Genomic DNA, 22,905 nt, shown 5'->3' on the forward strand with positions numbered 1-22,905 from the left:
CATCCCCAACATCTTTTTCAAAATTTAATATTCCCAACAATGAACGAAGATGAGGAGTACAAAATTTAATTTTCAGCGGAAATTTAATAAGGTTATTTATTTCATCAAGTTCAAAAAGTTTATCAGGTTTTGATTTAAAATTTTCTTCATACCATACGATAAATGATTCATTTAAATAACTTAAAATCATGTTAATATCCCATTTCGCTATCACATTATTTATATACATATCATACGTTTTTCAAGGTCTACGACCTCGCCGCTATGCGCTCATGGTCATCTTTAATAAATGATATATAATCTGAAGGGTCTAAAAGAATGGGATTAAATTTACCACTCACAGAAACGAGAGTAACATTATAAATTCCGCTAACTGTTAAATTTAATTCACAGTTATTATTCGAAATAATATTGATAATTGACATTTTTTATTACGATTAAAAATATGGTAAAGCGTTATTTTCCAGTGATAAATAAAACTAGAATAAGATTACCTCAAGAATTCATAAATTCAACGAATAAGAAATTCATTCATGTTATAAATTTTAGTGTTTTCAGAAAATATGAGTCAATGTCATATTCATCAACAGGTTATATTTCACTTCATTCAAATTTAGTTCAATCAAACCCATATAATGACCATTTCATAAGATTTTCAGATGGTATTAAAAATGTAATTGATAGATTAAAATATGAACAGATTGACAATATCGAATTTTTGGAATTTTGGTTTAAATATCCCGATGGAAAAAAGATTGAAGTTAAAGATAAAGCTGATACTATAACAAAAACAATTACAATGACCGATCCGGATAGTGGGGAACAAAAAGAAATAAAACAAACGATAGAAACTGGTGAAAGGTCAATTATTATTGATTATGATTCAAAGGATTATTATTCGATAATGTTAATGCTTGAATATTAAATAGCCTTAACAAAGAATTTTTCAAGTGATATTTTATATTCATCAACTATTTTATTATAAATATCATTATATGTTAAATGAAGTTCAGTTGTTGTTCCGTTCTTTGATATCTTAATTGTGCTAATATCCTTTATAGGATTTATTTTTGCAACTGTTCCGCAGCATGAAACCTCATCATCTATGAAAAATTGAATCTTAACGTCTGAATCTTGAACATCACAAAGAATGGCGATAATGTGAATTAATGATTCATAAGGTAAAATAATTAAACCGGATTGATCAATTAAATTTATTATTGAATCATAATTATTAATTATTATATCACGGTAAATTTTCATTAATTCAGAATTAATGTCTATTTTATATGGGTTCTCGATGTTTGATGAAAGAGGTGGGGGGTATGTTGGATAAGTGGGAATTTCAACAGGTTCTTTACTGGGTTCAGATAAAATGATTGGGTCTCCATCTTCTTTATTTTGCTCCTCCTCCTTTTTCGGTAAGTCACGAGTTAATAAATTTGGTTGAGTTGCTGACCTTGTTAATTCAGGGCTAACATTAACTTTAACATTTTGAATAATTCGTGATTTATCATCATTTACGTTATAACCAACCGTAATCTCTGCTTTTGCGTTAGTGTTCTTTTGACTAGTGAAACGTCTTCTCATTTATAATCGAATAAAAAAAAATATATTTAAACTTTTATTTTGCTGGAAGTTTTGAATCTATTATTCCCTGTATTTGTTCTTGAAGTTGATTTTTAGCTGTTTCATCGTAATTAATAGACCTAATATATTCATTAATTGCATTCTTATAATCATCTGATTTCTCAAATTTTCTTTTATTTGATTCCTTAACTAAATCATAAGTTAAACCACGTTGCTGATATAATGGTTTCTTAATTAAATCTTTGAATGCTTGAGATAAAGCACCTGATGCAATTCTTGCTACTATAATTGGTTGGAATTGCTGTTTAAGTTCATCTTTAACATTTGCGAAAACTGGATCGAATAAAGCAACTTTAAAGAATTTCTTGGCTGAAATTTCAGGTCTAATATTTGCATATTGACCATCAAACTGTTAGAATATTGTGGTAATCCATCCGGTCCCTCTTCAATAGCATTTAATTCTTCATTGAAATAAGAATATGGATTATAACGGTATGAATTAATTGGACCATCTTTACCTTCTCCAATGTATTGTTTAACAGCTTTTCCATTTTCAAATTGCATAGGATAACGTTCATTATATGCTTTACGTTTAGGATAATCAGTTATAGTTAATTTATAACCATTTATGACTTTAATATTACCTTGACCATCAGTAACGAAAACTTCATTTATACCATCAGGTTTTCCATTTGGACCCGTAATGTCTGCTTCGTGTGCTTCCCAATTTGGACCTTGACGTTTGGCATATGCTTGAGCTTCTGGTAATGTTAAAACGTTTCTCATTTGTTTAACATCTTTTTGAAGACCGGCAACAATATGAACTAATTCTTTCATTCCATCAGGAACTTTCATAGTTCTATTATATGGACCCTTTTTGTTTGTTCCTTGTTTTAATGGAACCTGTAGAAAATTTGCTATTTCTGTCATGTTTAATTATAAATAAAAAATAAAAATTAATTATAAAAAGTTAATCAAATTTAACACCTCCTTTATTTAAATCAACTATTATTTTTCCATGTTCACCTAATTGCTGATATTGTGTGTAAAGTTCATTAATGCTCATTGGTAAATTCACTTGATAAAGCATAACGTTCAACTGTTGACGACTAAACCCACTGAAAATGAAAAGTGTTGATAGATTTGATTTAATGTTTGTGCTTAATGCTTTGAAATATTGAACAGCCATAAAGAATGAACACTGAATGTGTCGACATTGAGTTAATAATTGATTAAAATATGATTTCTCATTTGTTATTAGTTTTGATTTCACCGCATCATCTAGAAAAATGAGTGAATGCAAAAATTCTCTATCAAAATTTGAAATAGAAAGTGTTTCAAATAATTCATCCCGTTGTTTATCAATAATTTTATCCTCTAATCCTTGCTTCTTGATTGTATTATATAATTCTTTATACATTAAAAAGTTTTTTAAATAATCTTCTGCTTCTTCTTGTGATAAATAAATAATTGGAATTTTGATTAAATGCTTTAAAGATTCAAATGTATCATCAGAAGGTGAACCTGAACGGTTGATATAAATTAACACATGTGAATAGGGGGAAGTGTTAGCAATAATGATAATTTGTTTTAATATCGTTAATGTTTTACCTTTATTTTGTTTACCAATTGCTGCAGTGATTGAATTTAAGTAACATTCAGAATATGGAATTTTCATTAATTTTTCCTTAGATAGAGCATTTCTATTATCACTCAATGCTTCATTAATCATATCATCTACGTATGTATTATATACTCCCGCTAATTCTTCATAAGGAGTGGATGAATTTAAATCCATTTAATCAAAAATAAATTTATAATTTTAAACATTTCTATTCATCAATATTTCATCATATGAACTTCTATACTGTGGTGGTGTACCTGTTGGATGATATTTCAAACCTTCATCCGGTGTCCATGTCCAATATGTAGTCCTAGTAAACCAAACCTGAGGAGGATTTGTCACCTTTGAACAGTAAGTGTCATTTCACCCTGAATGATTGGATAAGCTTTCACTTGTACTGTAACTTGTGAGTTGAAAGTTTCTAATCCATCAAAGAATATACCCGCTCCATCACGTTGAACTGGAATAGTGCATAAGAATGAAGTTTGGTCTTTCCATGTTCTAGCTAATGGTGTGCCATCATCTGCATTCAGTGGTCTAGTTAATGAGTCCTCGTATTCTTCTGTGCATTCATTCACTCCATCTAAATCAGAAGCTTGAAGCATGCGTGTAAAGAATATGTCGCCCACTGTGGTCATCGCTTGATCGGGGAAGTTTCTGGAATCTATAGTGACCTGAAGACCTCGAAGCATTGGATTTTCTAAAACCGTTCTTTGCATTGCATTCTTCGGAAATGTTAACACAACATCTGTAACATTATGAAGAGCGTATGAGAAATCTGAGCTAATACCTTCAGGAGTGATGCAACCTCCATTTAGTGAACGAACGTCAATATGTTGAGCTGGAATCATGAATGGATCTTCCTTACTGAATAAACGTGGTATTGCTTTAACTGATTCTTCAATTAAACCGTATCCTGGTGTAATGCATTTATCCTCTAAAACTTCCATCTTTGTGCATGAAATAATAACGTCATCAACTGTTGCGTCAGCAGATGTAGCGGCTAAGCTTGTAATTAATTTGGTAGGAAGTCCGATTTGTTGGAATTTGCGATCATATTTATAAACATGATTCATAATCTTTTCATAATTTTCATCAGTTATCTTTTCATAAACGTAATTTTGTAAATCAGCAACTCTTAACGGGTCAACCTGACAAAATACTAAAGTATCCCTGAAAACATAATATTTAAGAATGATATCACCAAATGATTTAGGATAATCATCGAACGCCTGAAATGCTAACAAATCATTTACCGGAATCATATCAAAAGTGACATCAACTTCTTCATTTGCTTTCTTGAAAACTTCTGAAGGGTCAATATATTTACCACATACTGAGTTATCATATTTTTGAACATTATTATATAACGAATGAACAAACTTTTTAACTTTCCTTTCTGATTTTGGTTTATATGTTGCAAATGCGAAAGATTCACGGGCGCAATCCATCTGAAGATAACCGGCATCACCTCTTTCGGTTTCTACTTCTAATTGTTTAAAGCTTTGATTTGATGATTTGTAACCAACGAATAAACGCATGCATTTAAAAGCGGCATCACATGTGAAAGCTTTATTTGAAACTAGAGTTGCTTTAACTTTGCGTTTAATATATGTGTCACCTAATTGGTTCACATCATGAGCTGGATTTGTAATTCTTAAATGAGTTTGTTTATCATCAAAATATGGAGCATCAGAGTCATAGCATGAACTTTCAAGTTCTCTATAATATCTTCTACCGTCATTCTTTGCGAATATTTCATTTATCTTTTCGAATGAATGAAACACATTTCCATTAATCGGTTTAGTGTTTGGCACCAAATAGTTAGTCGTCATTTATTAATAAATAAAAAATCAAAATTAAAAGATGAAAATGAATTTTTAATTTTAATGAAATAATCAACTATGGCTGCAGGTATATTTAAGAAACTGTGGGATAAAGTAAAAAGAGGAGCGCATAAAGTTTGGGAAACAATGAAGAAGGAGCAAATTGGATATTTAAGAATAAAGAAGCAATTAGTGACATTGCTGAATCAATAACACCAAAAGCTGCCCCAATAAGAGAAATTTTAAATAAAGGAGAAAAAGTTTATCAAAGACTACAACCGATACTAAGATAAAAATAATATTTATTTATTTTTCCACTATCTACCTCCTATTTTATTAAGTATTCCTTCAGCAATTCCACCAACTGCGTTACCTGCTTGTGCTCCCATCGCCGGATTACCTGCTTTAGTACCTAATACTCCACCTATGATAGTTCCTGCCGTTTTCGCTACTGGTGCCAAAAAGTTTGCAACGGGTTTAATAATCTTTTTATAAACCCAACCCGCAGCTTTCTTAATTCCATCCCATAATTTTTTAAAGAATCCTGCGCCATTTCTGATTTAATATTAATTAAAAAAATATATTTCATCACTTATATTCTAATTTTTATTTAATGATAAATGAAACCAATTTTAAAAATAAATAAAACAGAGGAGGAAGAAATAAATGAAAGTGAAAATGTTCAACAAAAAATAAACGTTGTTAAACCAATTACTGAAATAAAAATTTTTTCATCTGTTGAAGAATTTAATGACTATTATGCTAATAATAAAAAATTATTTGAAGAATTGACAACGTGTAAATTGAATAAAATGTTTAAAGTTGATGGATTCAAAATTTCAAAAATAAAGGGGGTGGTTAGTTTGAAATCTATTCCTCAATCAAGAATCACCTCATTAATGAAAATTGATGATTTAACAAAAAGAATAGAAGAGATTGAAGAAAGAATGAATCAAATAATTGATTTCATAAATTCAAATAATCATTAGTTTCTTAAAGTTCTATGTTGAACTCATCAAATTCTTCTTCATCATTACCATTACTCTTTCAACTCTATCTTTTGATAGTCTTTCGTTTAATTTTTTCTGAAGTTTATTTTTTACTCGTTTATGAGGTCTTTAAACCCATTCAGGATTTAAACAATGTTTAATTAATCGCGGAATATCTGACATCATCTATATATAGCTTCTTTTAAAATTAATGTTAATTTTTTAATGATTTATTTCATTATGGTGGTGAATCTTTTATTCATGAAAATAATTATTTCTAATTTCTTTTACTCGTTTATGAGGTCTTTGATTATGACTCCATTGATTCCATTCAGGATTTAAACAATGTTTAATTAATCGCGGAATATCTGACATCATCTATATATAGCTTCTTTTAAAATTAATGTTAATTTTTTTATTTTTTATTTCATTATGTTTGGGCTGAGTGTAAATGCCTTACAATTTTGAAAATTTTTTAAATCTTGATTTATTCAAAAACGTAAGAATAAAAACCGTAAGAATCATATATTTTTTACTTCATATGTTAAAAAAATGATATAAAATCGCTCGATATTGTATGAATTCTTACGTTTACAAAAAAAGTCACACAACCCGTCATATCTACTACTTAAATTGTATTTAGAAGATGAACAAAGAAAGGTGTATGCTAAAAATCATTTAACAATAAATGGAAATAAAACGAAATTGTTAAAAGAAAAAAATGAAAATTGTTAAATAATATATTATTTTTTAGTCATAAGAATAAAAATATAGTAGTTATAAAAGGAATTAGACTTCATATATCAATTCTTTTTCTCTGTAGATGTGGAACGTTTGCTTTTCGATCTCTTTCGATGAACTTGAAAATATAAGTTATTATCGCTGAGAATCCTTTCCGAAATAGGAGCTTTACGTTTAGGAGGATCGTCGGATGAATTTTGTTTTTTATTGTTTGATTTTGTTGTTATGGAAGATTTTTTCTTATTTTTTTCAGAATTTTGCTTGCTATTAACTGAAACTTGTTTTGACGGCCCAACAATAGCATTTGTAGTAGGAAGAATTCCCAATAACGAGCGCATTTTCGATAATTGTTTTTCAATATGATCAAGAAGGTCCAGCTTATGTTCTAGATTACTAGACATTTGATTTGTAGAAGGATGGTTTTGATTTTCTGGTTCTAAATCTGTAGAGTCTGCAATATTTGAATTTTCGGAGCGAATTGGAGCATCAGTTAGTATACATATCTTGTGTACGGAGGCACTGCGAGCCTCCTTACCCATGATATGTGAATTTGACACTTTACAAAACCGTTAACGTATATTTTACAACACAAACGACAACACTAACTTAACCTTAAATATTTACAAAGCCGCCAACCACTTCACTTCACTACTGTAAAAAATAAACGTTCTCACTTACAAAAGTATTGCAACTCTTCCCATTGCTGTGCTTCACACAATAGTTCATATTCTTCAGTATCGCTGCTGTCGCTCCAATCGTCAGAGTCAAAGTCACTGTCAAAATAAATGTTAGTAAGTTTTGACAAAGCTAATGAAACACGTTTACCGTTTGTATCGTATGCTTGTATAAACTTTCCATTCTTCATTCCTTCATAAACGCTCAAACTAACTTTACCCTTTCTCCCTCGTATCTGATAGAATGTATTTTCACGCGGAACGAAGAACAAATTCTTGAACTCATGACCGTTGTAGTTTGTTATCTCAATAGTTTTCGTCATTTATATAAAAATAAAATAAAAAATAAACTTAAAAATAAATGATATCACCACCCTCACGCGTATGAAAACATAGCACAAAAATAAATTTAGGTGAAGTGGTGAGATCTCACCTCTTTTTTCACCTCTTTTTTCACCCTGTTGAATTCATTGCTTTATAACTCTCTTCCTTTCTCCAACTCTTCTAGCTTCTTCTTAAGTTCAGCAATGTTGTCCTCATGAAGTTTAATCTTTCTCAAAATTCCTTCTTTATCTAATGGTTGCTTTATCTTTCTAAACTGAACTCTACCATCCTTCATAGTATGAATGTAAAAACCTTCTGGAATAGTTCCTGATTTAATGTATTCTACCAAAAACTTTTGTTTCATTGCTTCAGTGACTTTATTTGTCATTTCAATCAAATAAAAATTTTAATATTAAATAAAAATAACGTTATTTTTTCAGTAAGGAAACACAGGGGTTTTACGATTTATTTGTGGTGTAGGTTCTGGTTTAAATGTTGGAGTCGGTTTTGGAGTTGACTTTTGAACAGGAGTTTGTACTTCCATAGGTTCAGGAGTCATTGAAGGTGTTGTTTGTGAAGGTGTTGGTTTTGACGTTGGTTTTGGCGAAGGTGTCAGAGTTTGTTTAACTTCAGCTACTTCAGTATTATTTACAACATTTGCTTTATTTCTTTTCAACATCATAACTGCTCCTGCTGTAACTAGCAAACCTAGTGGGAGACCATATCTTATATAAGGACTTGACCAAATGCTATTTTTGACAGGAGCTGGTGGAACACCTAACCTTGGTGAGACTGCTCTTTGCCATTGTGCAGCTCGTAAGAAATATTCAATAGGTGCTCCATAATCGTTTGGTAAAGTTTGTTTCATAGATGGTGAAGGTTCACGAGAGCTTGATGAAGAACTCATTTATAAGCTTTAAAAATAAACGTTCATCCTTTATTCCTCACTGTCGTCCGTAGCTAAGTTATAGTCATCTAATCTTATTATGGGGATGCCATTAGCACGCACCTGAATGGCAAAGCAACAATCCCTCATAAATCCAATAAGTGGCTTTGGTACATTTTCAGTTGCTAGTTCAATAGGTCCTTTAACAGACAATTTGTATGTTATTGGAGCAGTAGATGTTTGACCTTGCTGGAAGCAAAAGTCCACTTCTGTTGGAAAACCACATAAGAAATGTGTGTTGTCATAGCTATCCCATTTATGTTCCACACTACCATCATCCACCAATGACCTCATAACATCTTCATTAAATCCAATCATATCATTGTTTGTATTGCAAGCGTTCGCAACCATTTCATAAAATACAGGTCCATATGATTTTTCAGGTTCTGCAGGCATATTTCCATAAGCTCCCATGGAAAGCTGAAGATATTTAAACTTAGGGTTCTCAAAATTAACATAATAGTTGTCTTTCTTTCTAAATAGTGCCCAAATACTTTTAACATTAATAGGCGTATAAGCTGCTGTAAATGTTGCACTTGAACTATCTGTATTCTTTGAGAATGAACCGTCCATAGGAATCCAATCCATAACTTTAACAGGAAAACATAAAGCCTCGTTTGTATAATGTTCTACAAGTTCTGTATAAATGTTAGGGTCTAAAGAGAATGACTTTGGATGAATGAAACATTCATTAAAATCCATCTTTGTTCGAAATAGTTGCTGGGTTACAGTTGTAATAGTAACTGTTCCACTAGCTTCTACTGCCTTCGTTATCATAGTGAATGGTTCATTCCATGGAACAAATTTATTTGTCGGTGGATTTGAATCTGAATCAAATGCAACTTTAAGAGTTGGATTGAAAGCAATGATATCATTTACAGATATAGATGTGCATTGTAAGGCGTCGCCACTGAACTTTACTTTAAGCTGAATGTTTCCTGCAAAAGCTGGAATAAATCGAATAGCTTCTAATGGAAGGAATCTTCTAACAGGAATTCTTAAACGAAGCTTAAAATCAAATGATTTTCCTGCTGTAATTGGACCACTAACAATTTGTCCTGTTCTGCATGTTCCCGAATGACTCCATACATCTTCATGTCGAGTCTTTGAGAAAACATCTACTTTCTTTATTTGTTCGGTAGTTTGTGAGTTTGAAGTTATATATGCTTCTTCTCTTGCATTGTCTTGAGAATATACGATACGACCATTTGCAAGGATTTGATATCCAGCAACTGCATAGAAAGCGTCATCGAAACCAATCCAAAATCCTGGTGGGTTTGTTTTATTGGAACCTGAACCAATTTCTTTATCTACAATAAATTGACCTTCCATTTTATACGTAATGAATGTATTGTAAAGGTCCAACATATTTTCACCAGGAGGTGAGAGATTGAATGTTACCCATGTGTTATCTTTAGCAGTTCCAGGTTGTGATGGAATCTTTGCGTCAGAATATTTTCTATTAGTGTCACCAATTTGAACTGCATTGTCTATGATATCGAAATATGAGCGAATCTGATGAATATGCTCTGCTGGAGTAAATTCGTTTAGCTGTTCGTTCTGCATGTATTTACTTCAGATAAAAATATCTATTTACTTCATTATTCTCACTCTTCTTCTTGGCATTCGTGGTGGAAGTTGTTTCTTGACATTTTCAATGAACTGTACATTCTCTTTTGTCTCAACTTCTTTCACTGGTGGGTCAGGGTTCTTTGACTCGGTTTGTTTTTCAATGAAATTCACGAACTTTGCAATAAGCTCTTGGTTCGTTATTGAAAGAACATCTGGCTTCTTTTCTTCTTGTTCTTTTGGTGGCTCAGTTTGAACAGAAGGTTTTATATGGGCTTCGCCCTCGGTGCCATACACCTTAATGTTGTCGCTCTCTGCATTCGCTAATGGAACCTTTCTTTTTCTTACGTATATTTTACCATCTTTACTCTGACTTACATAATAGAAAGGATGTTGTATTCCTCTTGCGTCATTTAATATAATAAACTCTCGCTCTGATTTTGACAAGCTCATTTTACATCGGTTAAAGTTTTAATTTTGTTTTTTATCTGCAGTCAAATGACTCAGACAAGCCCTACGGACAAGACCCAAGGGGTCATAGATGTTGAAGCGTTGAAGAAAGAAATTCGCGAGCAAATTTTATCCGAACTGAAGGAACAAAAACAAGAACAAAAGCCAGAGAGACCAAAGAGAAAACTTAGTGAAAAACAACTTGCTGCATTAGCTGCTGGAAGACAAAAGAACCCACGTTTGCTGGCGAAGAAAGCTAGAGAAGAAGCAAAAGCAAAGGAAGAACAAAAAGCTAAAGAAGCTGAAGCAAAGAAAGAGTAAATGGTTTATTTTTATCCGAATTAAATGTATAGACAAATACCTTTATCTGTTGCGTTCAGTAGTGAAAACCCTGACGTCAAAATAAAGGGGAACAGAGTAACGTTTAAGTTTCCAACAGACTGGATTGTGAACATAAATGAAGAGAAGTACATTGGCATAACATCTATGTATATAACACGTGCTTTCAGAAAGGTTGACTTTATACTTCAAGTCGAGATAGAAAATGACGAACAGTCTTTAAGCGCCCAAAACATTCACATATACAAATACTTTAAAGACGATACAACATTGCAACAATGTATGATTTCATTTAATGAGATGTTCGAGAAAAAGTTCAACATTGAAGTACAAACTTTACAGCCTTTACGTGAGTTTCTTGCACAACTGAAAGAAGAAGGTAGTCAGCCACAACTTATAGACTTTCATTATGAATTTAATGAAAATGAAGATGGAACACATGACTGTCAGTTTGTTGTATTCTCACCATTCAATGAAGTCGCTAAAGAGAAAGAAAATCCATTACGTATAAGGTTTCAAATCTCTGAACCCAATGAAGACTTCAAGAATGTTTTCAATTATGATGCAATGCTTCCGAGGAAAAATGAATTTTCAAAGATTGTAACACCTGGCATTTGGGATAGAAAGCAAGCTATATTATATTCAAACTTAAGTAAGGGAGTTGAAAATGAGTTTCATTGGTCATACAAGAACTTCACCACTTCCTAACCCTAAATACTATAAATTAACTGGCTTCAATCGTGAGTTTTGGATAGACATGTTCTCCACTCATGACCATAACTGCCCAGTGTTCTTACCTCCAGACCATAAGGACTGTCTCTACATTGAAGCACAACTCTTAAACTCTACCATCGCAGTATTGTAAATGACCACATGGGCTTCGCCCTTGCCGCTAGCGGCTTATTTTTATCATGAATGGTCTCACTGCTGACAAAAATAAATGACCTCATTATTTTTCTCATTCATGACCTCAGAACTTAAGCTTTCTTATGAATGAAGTCTTAGTCTGAATAGAAAAGTTAAACTTCTCTTCAAATGCAGGTGTAGCAGACTTACATAAGTCGAATGCAATCTCTTGACCGTCATAAAGTGCTTTATATAACTTCATAACACTGAACTCAGAGTCTTTGTCAAATTTTCCTTGCGGAACCATTAAACCTTTATCTTCATCATAGAAACACTGAACAGAGTCAGGAAACATTTCATTAGCGGTTAAAGCAATAACATCTTGCTTCACGCCTTTCATTCTGCAGTGAAATGCAACTTCATTTAAATCATTCGTGGGTAAGTCTATGTAAGTCTTCTTTCCACAAAATATTGACTTGTATGCTAAACTTTGTTTATCTTTTTGTGATTTCTGCAAAGTCGCTATGAAATTGACCAAGGTTTTTACCAATGAGAACTCTTCCATAACGTTTCTCAAATCTTCAGCTAAACGAGGGATATCTTCATTGTAGAGATGCATACTGTCCGTATCGCTATAAAAGATGTCCATTCCTAAGTCCTCAGCAGTACAGAATACTTCACACATTATTCTCTTCGACATAGACAGAATGTTAACACCAAGTGGACAGAAGTTAAAGTGTCTGCAAATGCTTTTTGTTAGCTTGAAAATAGTTTTATCTGAACCATCCAAACCTTCGAACTTCACTATATGGTTGTAGTTTCTGATGGCATATCTTATAGCATCTTTGTCATTTACTATGGTTATTTTTGACTCAATAGGAGATAGAATAGTTTTGCCATAAATACTGTTCAGAATGAGCTTTATATTTTCTTGCAAAGGATTTCCTTCTTTCTTATACTTTAACCTTAATTCAAACAACTTCTTTACTTCATCTCTTATTCTAATATCTCTGTTTCCATCGTAATAGTATCCTTGCAACACTTCACATTTGACACCTTGATATTTTATGAGGTCTTGTAATGTTATATGGTCAACATACATTAAACAGCAAGTGTTTGAACTTCTGGGAACGTTAAGTTCTGGATTTAGTTCAGGGTCACAAACTATTAAAGGAAAGTGTCTATGTATTCCAATCTCTGTTATCTTAATGAGAACAAAGAAGCCAGACATAAACTTTTCACCAATGGGTTCCTTTTGGTCGTCATCGAATAAATGTCTCATGAGATACTCTGTGCTTAACATTTCTTTCTTCATAACCTTTGGAATACCTTCTAAAGTATAAAGTCTTGCTATAGCGGATGGATATAATGAAACAGCGTCGAAGTCAGCAATGAGTTTCTTTTCGCTCTTTTGTTTCATGTTATCTGACAGCATACATCTTCCACCTTGAATACAGCGTGAAATAAATTCTCTTGGTTTATTTGAGAGGTCATATAAATTTCCATTCGGGAAGTACACTCTGTTCTCAAACAATTTGTTAGCAATAGAACAAATACTAACGTAGTCATATACGTTTAAATCAAACTCTTTCAATATGTCATTGCGGAACTTAACAAAACCTTCTCTTAAAATTCTTACATCTTGTTTGCAATAGAATGTGCTATATTTTTCTAAGTCGAAGTGGTTCTCATCTATTCTGCACCCTTTGATGGAATCTATGTTTTTCATGAATGTATCAATATCTTTTACAAACTTACATGCTTCAGAAATGACACCAGTTCTGTTGTCATTTGCTAACAAAACACTGCTGTAGTAGTTGTATGGAAATACTTCTTTCGGTCCTGTTTGTAAGTTAAACATAGCAGGAAATAGTTTAAGCTTCTTATTTATAACACTGTAAGAGTCTTTTATAATAATTGCCCTTCCTTTATATAAGCCAGTTATTTGCATTGTTCGTGAACCTTTAATGATGGGAGTTCCTTTCACTTCTGTCATGTGTCTTAAGATGAAGTTTATATCATAACTGAGGTTATGGAAATATATTAAACTCTTGTCAGGAAGTCGTTCCAAAAATTCTGTTGCACAGTTCTGACCCCAAATGCTTTCACTCACTGAACCATCTTCACTGTCATAACAGATGTTAAAAGCTTTATGAAAGCCATCGGTACTGCACTCAAAGTCAGCAAAGAAAACGTGCTCAGGAATGAACTTACATTTAGCTTTATTTACTTCTTTTGACTCGGCTTTCTTCTTCAGTTGTACACAATACTTTGGAGCATATGTCAAATCTTTAAATGGTGCAAGGTTCTGTTTATATAAGTCAGTCGTATATGTGAAAAGTTCTCCATAAGAAATAGGTTCGAAATATTTGCACTCCCACAATGTTTTCATAACATCCCATAACGGTGTTGTTCTATCATAACGAACTACATATTTGCTCTCTCTCTTTGTATAAATCTTCATCTGTTTCTCAATGTTCATTCCACCACACTCCTTCAAGATTTCTATATAGTTGCGAATGAAATATGTTGTCATTGGTAATCTTTCATTTAGCATGTAGTGGTCTTCAACAAGAAGTAAGTCAATAGTTCGAACAGTTTTACATTCTTTTGGTATGTATCTCTTTATTTCATTATGTCTTGAGTCATTGAAGTAACCAATGGTAACATTAAATGCTATACCTGTTGCGTCAGAAATTTCTTGTACTTTACTTTGAGGAAAGTCTCTAACACGAATGACTTCTCTCATGTGGTCAATAGTTTCTTCATTTACTCCAGCCTGAATGCAAGCATAAACGAAACAATTGTCTTCTGTCATAAGTGTTGCAGTTCTTTTGTTCAATTCATTGAAGATTTGGTAGCGTTCAAGATTTATAGGTAATGTGCAAAGATACTTCCAGAACTGACCGCTTCTCTTCTTATAAAACTTCTTTTCACCATTATCTTTCCAAAAGCTTTCTATAAGTGCTGGGTTTCCTGTTTGCTTAAGAGCTTCCAAAATGGCTTTCTGGTCATTTGTCAGTGTGCTTTCATCTCTATATGGTCTCTTTTTTGGCTTTCCTTTCTTTACATCTGACATCGTTAAGCCTTCATATTCTGTTAAATCATACATCTTTATTTCAGTAAGATTCTTTATGTTTGTCAAGAAGAAGTCATAGTGCATTTCAACAATACCTGCAGCATTTGCTTCTATCTCTGATATAAAGTTCTCCTTCAAGAGCTGATGTAGTAATGTTCCAATATTATTGAGGTTTAACGTAGAACATTCATACTTTCCACCAAGTTTATAACATACCATCCATCTTTGTTGGGAGTTTATTTTAATCTTCTCTAAGAGTCTCATGAAAACCTTACCGAAATGTTTGTGTAAGTAGTCTCTGTTTGGTTCATCTAAAGCTTCGATGTTAAAGTCAATGAGTCTATTGCCTGACTTCACATTTCTCTTCCTATTCTCTTCATCTTTCTTTAACCATCTCTCACCTTCTTTTGGTTTGTCGTCAATGGAATGAATGACATCGTTAGCTTTGCGAACTTGTTCTATAGCACTTTTAAACATCTCTCTTCTCTGTTGTTTCAGTGTGTCGTCTCTCTTTCGTGTTTTACCAACGTTCGCATTTGTTATGTCATACATTTCTCTTCTTACTTCATGAGGTACAGCTCTTCTTGTTTCACCAACGTTTGAGTTCGTAAGTTCAAACATCTCTTGACGAACGTCATGAGAAAGAGCTTTACGAGTATGACCAACGTTTGCATTTGTTATGTCATACATTTCTCTTCTTACTTCATGAGGTACTGAACGTCTATGATATAAGTCAATAGCAACGTCATTTAAAGGAAATGCTCTTGCATGGACTTCGTCCTCGCCGCGTTGCGGCTTTATGAACTCATGAATTCTATCATAACTTATTGCACCATTATAGTCATTGAGGATGGCAGCGAGTGCTTTTTTGTTTGTTGCGTAATGTTTTGCAACATCTATATTAGCTTCTGTAAGAAGTTGTTTTATTTCCGAGTGTTCTAACTTAGACAACTTCCGATACATCTTTAGTAGGAAATAAAAAAATATTTTTTTGAAAAAATTAGATTAGATTTTTTAAAGTTATTTTTCAAAATAATTTAATATTTTTATTTTAATGAAACACATGCAAGATTGCAAGTTCTTTTCATACAATGCTCTCGCTACTGCCATCAAGAATGAGTTCAATAATGCTTCAAATGTTAATGTTATCTTTAACAAGAAGTTTGTGAAAGAATCTAAGTTTGGTCAGTATGTCAGACCATTAGCTATCGTCATTGACCGCAAACGTTATACTTCACAAGAGTTAGCAGTAGTTTTGAAACAAAAGAGTTTCTTCGTGAATGTCAAAGATACTCATTATACTGTCATAAAGAACTCTAACATTGACTTCTTCAGTATTGCTTTAAATCTTTCCGAACAGAAAGAATATAAGAAGGGTGAAACAAATGTGAAATATTATCCTTCATCTCTGAAGACAATAACGAACAAAGATGTTATACAGAAATTCTTACCAAAGGTTGAAGAAGCTTCTATTGACATTGACGAAGGAAGTGAAATGGTTGAAGAAATTGACCCTGACGTCATTTAAGCAAAAATATATTTTTGGTTAGTCTTCATATCGATATTTTACAACAATTCCCCAATGTATAAACTTTTCATACGCTTTTTCATAAGCTTTATATACCTTCAGAAATTTTGCATAATCTTTAGAAGCATTTAGATATTGTTTAAATGCTTTGTATGTCTTCAGAAATTTTGCATAATCTTTTACATGTTGTTCGTTCTCTTCTTCTGTCATGAGTTCCGAATATTCTAAATTCATGTTCTTTCATATGAGATAAAATTTTATAAAAAAATAAAATTAGCTTAGATTTTTTTTATTCTTCCTCTTTGAAGTTATCGAAATATTCTGTTATTTTTTCCTTCAGTAATGTTAAGTCTTCTTTGAATGTAAGTATTGTGCAACCTTTGATGTCATAGTGTGTTTGAGGAAGAGTATTTTTGACAATTTCCTTTATTTGCTCATTCGGTGTCATTGAAATCGGTAAGTTTTCACGATAGAACCAGTTTCTGTCAGATTTATATATCTTAGCTAAGTCATAAAAGCTCTTGTTGTTTCTTCTCACTAAATGCAACATAACCATATCTTTATCTTCTTCATTTTCCATCTCTTCAGTATATATCATATACTTATAACTCTTTTCCTTTCCTTTTGGTACCGAACGCGGTATTCTTTTCTGTATGCTTTTGTCTTTGGATTCAATGACTTCATCTTTTGCTTGAAGTTTCATTTCCATATCTTCACGTTCTGCTTTATATAGTTCATCTAACATCATGAAAATATAACAAGCATAACGAGGTGAAGCCCACATTGCTACATCATTTACTAAAAGTCTATGAACATAATAACCTTTCAAACCAGGAGCCAAATTCTTGCGATTTTCATACGGAATCTCTTCCCCCGGTTTTCCGAGGGAAGCAATCATATGAGGAAATTCTTCTAAAAGTTCTTTTGTCTGTTGGTTTTCAAACCAATGATATGCTTGCTTTGTAGAACGAAGAGCATTCATTATACTTTGCATTTGGTACATATCGTCTTTGACCGAACGAATGAGACGTAACTGTTTGTTATACTGTATGTACTCGTATTCTTCATTTATGGCTTCATGAACGATAGCAATTGTTGTGTTCTCTGATGTTGACATTACTGTCTTTACATACAAAATAAAAAATTCGAAAAAATAAAAACTAACTTTATTTTTTCTGTGTTAAAGAAATGTTAAAAATTCATGGTTACATATGTGAAAAGAAGTCACGAACAAATGAAGGTCATAAGATTCAGCATATAATTCTGAATTGAATGGTGTGTCATACATGTCAAACCGTCAAGAATTGAAGGAGATACGAGGCTATAAAGATTTTGGATATTTTCTGACACACACCCTGAGGGAAAAGTGACAAAACACGACGATAGAAAAAGTGACAAAATGAGAGAAAGTTGTCCCCCGACCAAAATGCAATCATGTTGAAAAGTGACATTTGTAAAGTTGGACGATAGGATTTCCTGAAAAAGTGCAAGACTTGTCTTGAATCAGGACAAGATTTGTCTTGAAAAAAATACAAGACTTGTTCTGAAAAAATACAAGACTTGTCTTGAATCAGGACAATTGTTCTCAAATTTGAGAACTTTACAAGAAAAACTGACTAAAAAGTGCAAGTCTTGTTCTGAATCAGGACAAGACTTGTCTTGAAAAAATACAAGACTTGTTCTGAAAAAATACAAGACTTGTCTTGAATCAGGACAAAACTTTACAAAATGTAAACTTTACATAACCGTTTCTATCGTACATGATATTTAGTTGACATTGTAAACTATCTTCATGTAAAGTATGGCGGTTTGAAACCGTCGGGAACCTTCACTTTTTTGACGAACTTTCCGCAGCAATTTTTAAAATTTGTGAAAACTCAACGGTTTGACACGTGCCATATGTCATTTTACTCAGAATTTTGTGCTGAATTCAATAAAAATAATGAGTTCATTTACTCACAATATTTTTGTACAAAACGACCCCAAACTTTTAACTTCTTTTCTGCAGCTTCTAATGCTATCTTAGCGAGTTCATATTCTCTAAATTCTCTCTTTAAATCTTCTTGTTCCCATTGGTCTAGTTCGTATGGAGAATCTCTATAACCATAACATATCTCACGTTCATGTTCTAATTGTTTTTCATGCATTTTTCTAACTTCTTCTTCAAACAAATGTTTTGCATTCTCTACTGTATCTTCGAGTTCTTCTTCATCTAACTTCTCATGAACTTTCTTGTCTATGGAGTCCATAATTTTTCCAACTGCTATGCAATTTTTTGGAGAAGCCCACATTGTTATATAGTTTATAAGTTTTGGGTCTACATACGTTCCTCTAACCTGTTTGATTTCATCAGGAATTCCTGCATGAATTTTGTATAAAAAGCAACCGCCGGAATTCGGACTGTTGCTATATTCTTCACAAAATGCCTTATAATACTCTTCCCAGGACTTATTTTCCAACAACTTTCTAAAGTCTTTCCTAAACTGCTGACACATATTTGTTGCATTAATGTAACCATCCTTGTCTCTACGTAAGACTTCAATACCGTTATAAGTGCCTTTTGTGAATGAGTTAGTATACATATCAAGGGTACGACGGCACTGCGCGCCTCCTTACCCTTGATATGTGAATTTGACACTTTACGAAACCATTAACGTATATTTTACAACACAAACACAAACGACAACACTAACTTAACCTTAAATATTTACAAAGCCACCAACCACTTCACCTCACTAACGTTTTCACAAACCACTTCACCTCACTAATGTAAAAAAATAAACGTTCTCACTTACAAAAGTATTGCAACTCCTCCCATTGCTGTGCTTCATATAACAGCTCATAATCTTCTGACTCACTTTCTTCTTCATATAGGTCAAAATCACTGTCATAGTTTATACCTGTAAGTTTTGACAAAGCTAATGAAACACGCTTACCGTTTGTATCATATGCTTGTATAAACTTTCCATTATGCTTGTAGTCATAAACGCTCAAACTAACTTTACCCTTTCTCCCTCGTATCTGATAGAATGTATTTTCACGAGGAACGAAGAACAAATTCTTGAACTCATGACCGTTGTAGTTTGTTATCTCAATAGTTTTCGTCATTTATATAAAAATAAACTTAAAAATAAACTTAAAAATAAATGATATCACCACCCTCACGCGTATGAAAACATAGCACAAAAATAAATTTAGGTGAAGTGGTGAGATCTCACCTCTTTTTTCACCTCTTTTTTCACCCTGTTGAATTCATTGCTTTATAACTCTCTTCCTTTCTCCAACTCTTCTAGCTTCTTCTTAAGTTCAGCAATGTTGTCCTCATGAAGTTTAATCTTTCTCAAAATTCCTTCTTTATCTAATGGTTGCTTTATCTTTCTAAACTGAACTCTACCATCCTTCATAGTATGAATGTAAAAACCTTCTGGAATAGTTCCTGATTTAATGTATTCTACCAAAAACTTTTGTTTCATTGCTTCAGTGACTTTATTTGTCATTTCAATCAAATAAAAATTTTAATATTAAATAAAAATAACGTTATTTTTTCAGTAAGGAAACACAGGGGTTTTACGATTTATTTGTGGTGTAGGTTCTGGTTTAAATGTTGGAGTCGGTTTTGGAGTTGACTTTTGAACAGGAGTTTGTAATTCCATAGGTTCAGGAGTCATTGAAGGTTGTTGTGAAGGTGTTGGTTTTGACGTTGGTTTTGGCGAAGGTGTCAGAGTTTGTTTAACTTCAGCTACTTCAGTATTATTTACAACATTTGCTTTATTTCTTTTCAACATCATAACTGCTCCTGCTGTAACTAGCAAACCTAGTGGGAGACCATATTTATATAAGGACTTGACCAAATGCTATTTTTGACAGGAGCTGGTGGAACACCTAACCTTGGTGAGACTGCTCTTTGCCATTGTGCAGCTCGTAAGAAATATTCAATAGGTGCTCCATAATCGTTTGGTAAAGTTTGTTTCATAGATGGTGAAGGTTCACGAGAGCTTGATGAAGAACTCATTTATAAGCTTTAAAAATAAACGTTCATCCTTTATTCCTCACTGTCGTCCGTAGCTAAGTTATAGTCATCTAATCTTATTATGGGATGCCATTAGCACGCACCTGAATGGCAAAGCAACAATCCCTCATAAATCCAATAAGTGGCTTTGGTACATTTTCAGTTGCTAGTTCAATAGGTCCTTTAACAGACAATTTGTATGTTATTGGAGCAGTAGATGTTTGACCTTGCTGGAAGCAAAAGTCCACTTCTGTTGGAAAACCACATAAGAAATGTGTGTTGTCATAGCTATCCCATTTATGTTCCACACTACCATCATCCACCAATGACCTCATAACATCTTCATTAAATCCTATCATATCATTGTTTGTATTGCAAGCGTTCGCAACCATTTCATAAAATACAGGTCCATATGATTTTTCAGGTTCTGCAGGCATATTTCCATAAGCTCCCATGGAAAGCTGAAGATATTTAAACTTAGGGTTCTCAAAATTAACATAATAGTTGTCTTTCTTTCTAAATAGTGCCCAAATACTTTTAACATTAATAGGCGTATAAGCTGCTGTAAATGTTGCACTTGAACTATCTGTATTCTTTGAGAATGAACCGTCCATAGGAATCCAATCCATAACTTTAACAGGAAAACATAAAGCCTCGTTTGTATAATGTTCTACAAGTTCTGTATAAATGTTAGGGTCTAAAGAGAATGACTTTGGATGAATGAAACATTCATTAAAATCCATCTTTGTTCGAAATAGTTGCTGGGTTACAGTTGTAATAGTAACTGTTCCACTAGCTTCTACTGCCTTCGTTATCATAGTGAATGGTTCATTCCATGGAACAAATTTATTTGTCGGTGGATTTGAATCTGAAGCAAATGCAACTTTAAGAGTTGGATTGAAAGCAATGATATCATTTACAGATATAGATGTGCATTGTAAGGCGTCGCTACTGAACTTTACTTTAAGCTGAATGTTTCCTGCAAAAGCTGGAATAAATCGAATAGCTTCTAATGGAAGGAATCTTCTAACAGGAATTCTTAAACGAAGCTTAAAATCAAATGATTTTCCTGCTGTAATTGGACCACTAACAATTTGTCCTGTTCTGCATGTTCCCGAATGACTCCATACATCTTCATGTCGAGTCTTTGAGAAAACATCTACTTTCTTTATTTGTTCGGTAGTTTGTGAGTTTGAAGTTATATATGCTTCTTCTCTTGCGTTGTCTTGAGAATATACGATACGACCATTTGCAAGGATTTGATATCCAGCAACTGCATAGAAAGCGTCATCGAAACCAATCCAAAATCCTGGTGGGTTTGTTTTATTGGAACCTGAACCAATTTCTTTATCTACAATAAATTGACCTTCCATTTTATACGTAATGAATGTATTGTAAAGGTCCAACATATTTTCACCAGGAGGTGAGAGATTGAATGTTACCCATGTGTTATCTTTAGCAGTTCCAGGTTGTGATGGAATCTTTGCGTCAGAATATTTTCTATTAGTGTCACCAATTTGAACTGCATTGTCTATGATATCGAAATATGAGCGAATTTGATGAATATGCTCTGCTGGAGTAAATTCGTTTAGCTGTTCGTTCTGCATGTATTTACTTCAGATAAAAATATCTATTTACTTCATTATTCTCACTCTTCTTCTTGGCATTCGTGGTGGAAGTTGTTTCTTGACATTTTCAATGAACTGTACATTCTCTTTTGTCTCAACTTCTTTCACTGGTGGGTCAGGGTTCTTTGACTCGGTTTGTTTTTCAATGAAATTCACGAACTTTGCAATAAGCTCTTGGTTCGTTATTGAAAGTACATCTGGCTTCTTTTCTTCTGGTTCTATTGACTTTTCAGTTTGAATAGAAGGTTTTATATGGGCTTCGTGGACTTCACCCTTGCCATGCACCTTAATGTTGTCGCTTTCTGCATTCGCTAATGGAACCTTTCTTTTTCTTACGTATATTTTACCATCTTTACTCTGACTTACGTAATAGAAAGGATGTTGTATTCCTCTTGCGTCATTTAATATAATAGACTCTCGCTCTGATTTTGACAAGCTCATTTTACATCGGTTAAAGTTTTAATTTTGTTTTTTATCTGCAGTCAAATGACTCAGACAAGCCCTACGGACAAGACCCAAGGGGTCATAGATGTTGAAGCATTGAAGAAAGAAATTCGTGAGCAAATTTTATCCGAACTGAAGGAACAAAAACAAGAACAAAAGCCAGAGAGACCAAAGAGAAAACTTAGTGAAAAACAACTTGCTGCATTAGCTGCTGGAAGACAAAAGAACCCACGTTTGCTGGCGAAGAAAGCTAGAGAAGAAGCAAGCAAGCAAAAGCTAAAGAAGCTGAAGCAAAGAAA

General features: G+C 33.0%; 13 protein-coding genes and 3 pseudogenes across 16 annotated transcripts, besides 4 other annotated features; 3 read left to right on the forward strand and 13 right to left on the reverse strand.

Moving 5' to 3' along the window:
- Window positions 1–3,262: part of a mobile genetic element that runs on past the window's edge.
- TVAGG3_0762930 (uncharacterized protein) lies at window positions 922–1,590 on the reverse strand (the record flags this gene model as incomplete). The annotated part of the gene is made up of 1 exon (XM_051245712.1): window positions 922–1,590. The coding sequence occupies one exon, from the start codon at window positions 1,588–1,590 to the stop codon at window positions 922–924; it is 669 nt and encodes a 222-aa protein (XP_051092299.1).
- Window positions 3,263–6,658: 3,396 nt separating the features above from the next.
- Window positions 6,659–7,258: a mobile genetic element.
- Window positions 7,259–17,642: a mobile genetic element.
- Window positions 8,205–8,675, reverse strand: TVAGG3_0762960 (repellent protein 1 family; the record flags this gene model as incomplete). Its single annotated transcript, XM_051245713.1, has 1 exon — window positions 8,205–8,675. One exon carries the CDS (start codon window positions 8,673–8,675, stop codon window positions 8,205–8,207), a length of 471 nt encoding a protein of 156 aa, XP_051092300.1.
- On the reverse strand, window positions 8,706–9,128 carry TVAGG3_0762970 (uncharacterized protein; the record flags this gene model as incomplete). The annotated part of the gene is made up of 1 exon (XM_051245714.1): window positions 8,706–9,128. The coding sequence occupies one exon, from the start codon at window positions 9,126–9,128 to the stop codon at window positions 8,706–8,708; it is 423 nt and encodes a 140-aa protein (XP_051092301.1).
- On the reverse strand, window positions 9,719–10,280 carry TVAGG3_0762980 (uncharacterized protein; the record flags this gene model as incomplete). Its single annotated transcript, XM_051245715.1, has 1 exon — window positions 9,719–10,280. A coding segment is annotated over one exon (562 nt), but the record flags the coding sequence as incomplete, so codon positions are not given.
- On the reverse strand, window positions 10,308–10,736 carry TVAGG3_0762990 (uncharacterized protein; the record flags this gene model as incomplete). Its single annotated transcript, XM_051245716.1, has 1 exon — window positions 10,308–10,736. One exon carries the CDS (start codon window positions 10,734–10,736, stop codon window positions 10,308–10,310), a length of 429 nt encoding a protein of 142 aa, XP_051092303.1.
- On the forward strand, window positions 10,782–11,054 carry TVAGG3_0763000 (uncharacterized protein; the record flags this gene model as incomplete). The annotated part of the gene is made up of 1 exon (XM_051245717.1): window positions 10,782–11,054. One exon carries the CDS (start codon window positions 10,782–10,784, stop codon window positions 11,052–11,054), a length of 273 nt encoding a protein of 90 aa, XP_051092304.1.
- On the forward strand, window positions 11,505–11,937 carry TVAGG3_0763010 (annotated as a pseudogene). Its single transcript has one exon. A coding segment is annotated over exon 1 (433 nt).
- Window positions 12,043–12,618, reverse strand: TVAGG3_0763020 (organellar and viral DNA polymerase type B; the record flags this gene model as incomplete). The annotated part of the gene is made up of 1 exon (XM_051245718.1): window positions 12,043–12,618. The coding sequence occupies one exon, from the start codon at window positions 12,616–12,618 to the stop codon at window positions 12,043–12,045; it is 576 nt and encodes a 191-aa protein (XP_051092305.1).
- TVAGG3_0763030 (organellar and viral DNA polymerase type B) lies at window positions 14,909–15,687 on the reverse strand (the record flags this gene model as incomplete). The annotated part of the gene is made up of 1 exon (XM_051245719.1): window positions 14,909–15,687. A coding segment is annotated over one exon (779 nt), but the record flags the coding sequence as incomplete, so codon positions are not given.
- TVAGG3_0763040 (uncharacterized protein) lies at window positions 16,052–16,390 on the forward strand (the record flags this gene model as incomplete). Its single annotated transcript, XM_051245720.1, has 1 exon — window positions 16,052–16,390. A coding segment is annotated over one exon (339 nt), but the record flags the coding sequence as incomplete, so codon positions are not given.
- TVAGG3_0763050 (KilA, N-terminal/APSES-type HTH, DNA-binding family) lies at window positions 16,815–17,642 on the reverse strand (the record flags this gene model as incomplete). Its single annotated transcript, XM_051245721.1, has 1 exon — window positions 16,815–17,642. The coding sequence occupies one exon, from the start codon at window positions 17,640–17,642 to the stop codon at window positions 16,815–16,817; it is 828 nt and encodes a 275-aa protein (XP_051092308.1).
- A 172-nt stretch (window positions 17,643–17,814) lies between these two features.
- TVAGG3_0763060 (uncharacterized protein) lies at window positions 17,815–17,952 on the reverse strand (the record flags this gene model as incomplete). Its single annotated transcript, XM_051245722.1, has 1 exon — window positions 17,815–17,952. A coding segment is annotated over one exon (138 nt), but the record flags the coding sequence as incomplete, so codon positions are not given.
- A 1,142-nt stretch (window positions 17,953–19,094) lies between these two features.
- Window positions 19,095–22,905: part of a mobile genetic element that runs on past the window's edge.
- Window positions 20,071–20,537, reverse strand: TVAGG3_0763080 (annotated as a pseudogene). The gene has a single exon. A coding segment is annotated over exon 1 (467 nt).
- On the reverse strand, window positions 20,568–21,352 carry TVAGG3_0763090 (annotated as a pseudogene). Its single transcript has one exon. A coding segment is annotated over exon 1 (785 nt).
- On the reverse strand, window positions 21,658–22,141 carry TVAGG3_0763100 (uncharacterized protein; the record flags this gene model as incomplete). Its single annotated transcript, XM_051245723.1, has 1 exon — window positions 21,658–22,141. A coding segment is annotated over one exon (484 nt), but the record flags the coding sequence as incomplete, so codon positions are not given.
- Window positions 22,169–22,603, reverse strand: TVAGG3_0763110 (uncharacterized protein; the record flags this gene model as incomplete). Its single annotated transcript, XM_051245724.1, has 1 exon — window positions 22,169–22,603. One exon carries the CDS (start codon window positions 22,601–22,603, stop codon window positions 22,169–22,171), a length of 435 nt encoding a protein of 144 aa, XP_051092311.1.

Source organism: Trichomonas vaginalis, chromosome III (assembly GCF_026262505.1).
Source record: "Trichomonas vaginalis G3 chromosome III, whole genome shotgun sequence".
Taxonomy (NCBI): domain Eukaryota; phylum Parabasalia; order Trichomonadida; family Trichomonadidae; genus Trichomonas; species Trichomonas vaginalis.